General features: G+C 38.8%; 1 protein-coding gene across 1 annotated transcript; it reads right to left on the reverse strand.

The window, feature by feature from the left end:
- Positions 1–1,122: 1,122 nt before the first annotated feature.
- Positions 1,123–3,493, reverse strand: LOC145795916 (uncharacterized). Its single transcript, XM_082880857.1, has 6 exons — positions 3,410–3,493; positions 3,251–3,323; positions 2,522–2,969; positions 2,341–2,406; positions 1,949–2,065; positions 1,123–1,516 (listed from the first exon to the last, which is right to left on the reverse strand). The coding sequence occupies exons 1-6, from the start codon at positions 3,491–3,493 to the stop codon at positions 1,123–1,125; spliced, it is 1,182 nt and encodes a 393-aa protein (XP_082736983.1).
- Positions 3,494–3,830: the final 337 nt, after the last annotated feature.

Genomic DNA, 3,830 nt, shown 5'->3' on the forward strand with positions numbered 1-3,830 from the left:
AGTTATGATTGTGTTAGAAACTGCATGAGGATTAGGTGAATTGAAACTAATCATTTAACTATGTCATTGAATACAACAGTATGTTGAGACATTGAATATGTGTGGTTGAATGTCATTGAATATGACGGTGTCTTTAAATACATTGTATATGTATAATGTTTTGGGAGGAGAAATGGGATGTACTCCATGTTTTGGGAGGAGATAGGTGATGGACTCCATTGAAAGTTAAGTTGGCCGATGTGTCTAGAGTGAAAGTCCAGAAATCTTATTTATACATGGGTGCCGATCCCGGAGACAAAATTTTCGTAAAATGGCAAGATTGAAGTATTTATATGTTTGTTATGGTGATTGAAAACCTTTGAATTATACTCTCAGTTAGATTAATTGGAGAATTATAAACTTGGCCTATGAGTTGAAATGAAATGAACTAATTTGAAATGAACAAATGAGAATGGATCTAGATGTGAACGTCGGTATCCGGTATCGTGTGGTCATGTGAATAAGATGTGTTTTGGTTATAAGAATTGAATATATATATATATATATATATATATATACTTGACACTCATATCTTAGTTAAACCTCATATATTGTGATAGATTGTTTCTACTGGGTTTTGGCTCGCCTTACTTGGGAAACCATTTTCAGGTACGGGTGATATGCTTCCTCCAAGGACGTAGCTTGGGAAGGCCTAAGGGTTGGAGGGTCTATTTTTGTCATTTTGTGTTTAATTGTTTTTTTTTCAAGACTTGGGCTTAATATGTGTGGAACTTATGACTCCCTTTTGTTGTAACCAAGTTAATGTCTTGAAAAGATGTAAGCCCGTAGGGTATTTATTTTGTTGTCATTAACTGACATTACATGCTATAGATTCAGGATGAACATTTATGAATGTATGAAGCATGTAATATCCTTTTGTAATATGAACTCTGATGAATGAAAATACACCAATTCCATTATACCTGTTTCTCTTATGAATTGAATTATTTGTATTTTTTTGGGGGCGTTACAGCAGATCTATCATATATTCAGCTGGGGTACCAATTGGCTTGTCCACTGTTGGGATAGGATATATCGTTCCACTGTATGAAGACCGGTACGTTTCAATGTGGAATGCATGATCTATGGAATCATATATGTTCCTCTCGCTATTACGGAATGCCACGACTGCATGGGAACACGAGAAACATTTATCTGCCACTGAAAACAAGAACACTTTCGTGTAGCCATATCAACCAACACCGACGGATGGGAGTGAACCTCGTACACATCGTCATTAGCCTGACTAACACACCATGGCCTGCTGTCGTTATATGCCGCCACCAACTTCTTCTCCATTTTTGGGCATAATATGTCGACCCATGTCGTGCTTTTAACTCTACGGCCTGCCATCTGCTCCATTATTTGAACTCGTATCATATCTACTAGGCAAGTAATAGGAAGATGGTGTGCCTCACTGACCCAATTGTTGAAGAACTCGGCAGCGTTTGAACACATTTCACCGTACTCCTGCCTCCTGGAAAATAACCAAAATCAATGGTTAAACATGCCAGGCACAATAACATAAATCCAAAAAAAGCAACGGTGCACTATTGTAACCCATTAGCCGGAATTTGTATTGCCTAAAATATATGTTAGCCCAATGTTTGGGGTCCAAGTCTTTCATAAAGCGTTCGATCACAGCCGGGCTGCACTTCTTCAAAACATCCATTTTCTCATTGAAACAATTAACAGTGGGCGCGTAGGCACATTCCCGGAATTTGTGCATCAACCCAATTTTGTGGTCCGCATTAACATATTGCATACGGTCTCGTAGATTCATTTGGAGATGCAATAAACAATATGCATGATGTGACGACGGGAATATTTTGGCATAGACTGCAATAAGCTAGATATGAACGTCAAAGTTCGCCCCTCACCAATAACTTGTTTCAAATTCCGAAGAAACCAATCCCAATTGGCTGCATTTTCAGAATCAACAACCGCAAACACCACAGGAAATAATCCTACAGACAAAGCATGAATCACATGAAACCCGTACATTCCAATGTTGTTGGCAGGGAAACTACATATCAATAAAAAGTTGTGCAATGTCTAATGTCATATAACAATAAACGGTTCTAGTGTGTGTAATGTCATATATGACAAATTTCAAAAAACAGTGAATGACCTTGTGAATATGTTTCTTAATACCAAAAATGGTGTCAATAACATGCCAACCTGATTAAAGAAAAAAAAAATAGTGTGGGTAAATTTATTTTAGTAATTTGAATTTGAAACATATCGATACCATGAAATTACCTTGATTGTCGTCTTTAGCAATAGTAGCAAGCAAATTACCTTTGAACCTGCCTCTCAAAAACGTTCCATCCAAAAACAACAAAGGCCGACAATGGTTGAATCCATCTATACACGTACGGAATGAAATGAAATACCGAACAAACCTCCGGCCGGTATTCTGTTCAAAGTCAAGGTTAATGTAATTGTTTGGATTTTTTCCATAACAGAATCATTGTACCACCTGAGTTGGTCGAATGACATAGTGTGATCCCTATACACTTCACCCCTCGCTTTCTCGACACCCAACCATGCCACCCAGTAACTAATCTCCAATCCATACTCGTTTCTCAAATCAAACACCACATCCATAGGGCGCGTCAATGGTTGATCACGCACCCAATCCACAACAACATTATACACCAAATCAGAACCCGTACGCTGGTTCTTGTAAGTACATACAGCAACGCCACATGTGTGCACACTATCGGACCTCTTAATGCATAACACACCACTTGATGGTAACATCCTCGCATGAACTGACCATGTACACCCTATGGGCTCTACAAACTTACACACGACTGTAATGCGAACAGAATCATTTTTAACGTACTTGAATTGGAATCCACGTTCCACAGCATACTTGCATAGAATTTCACGGAATTCATTTGGTCTGCCATCAAAACATTGTCCTACGTGGGTAATCCCATACGCCCATTAAGCAGACAAAAACGTCTTATACCTATTAGGACAGTATGTTGGTAACAAATCCCTCAAATCGTCTTGACCAATATTCCGAATACCATCCTGGTCATTTCTACCATCCTTCATATAATTAACCACCCCACAATTACCACCCACTCTAACACTCCATATCTGAATGAGGACCTCAATGTGTTTTAGTCCGAACGATTTACCAAGGCACAACATGTTGTGAATGTCATCATCACTAACAACCTTAAACTTCTTATACCTCGGAACATTGAACAACAAACACACAGCCCAGGTACCAACCCATCAAATTTCCCACAAATATCATCAACAATCTGTGCAAACGACAACGCGCGATGCAACCGAACAACAATATTGTTTTGCCCGTAAGTACACACCAACAGTATTCCACCATCCATACCTGTGACACCGACATTTCTGAACCCATTACAATGGCAACATAATCCATAAAATACAAACCATTAACTTCCATTCCATATGGCATTTGTGATGTTAATCTAACACAACCCACCCATACACGCCACACATTAATTCAGCAAACAAGAACAAAAAATGAACCAGTAAAACATAACAACCCAAACATGGCCACCCAAAAATCAACACCATTGAGAACACACAAACATACAAATGTAAAAATACACTAAACAAATAAGAACCACTCACCTGTTACAATGGCGAAACCCACACCAGTACGACCCCACCAAATAGGCACCACAAATCGTAGTTGCACTAGCGTAATACACAACCGGAAAACCCAGTATAATGGCACGATGAAATTATCACTGTTACGGACAATGATTACCACCGGAAGAAATCACCCA

The sequence above is a fragment of the Camellia sinensis genome, chromosome 7 (genome assembly GCF_055761805.1).
Source record: "Camellia sinensis isolate YWXY chromosome 7, ASM5576180v1, whole genome shotgun sequence".
Taxonomy (NCBI): Eukaryota; Viridiplantae; Streptophyta; class Magnoliopsida; order Ericales; family Theaceae; genus Camellia; species Camellia sinensis.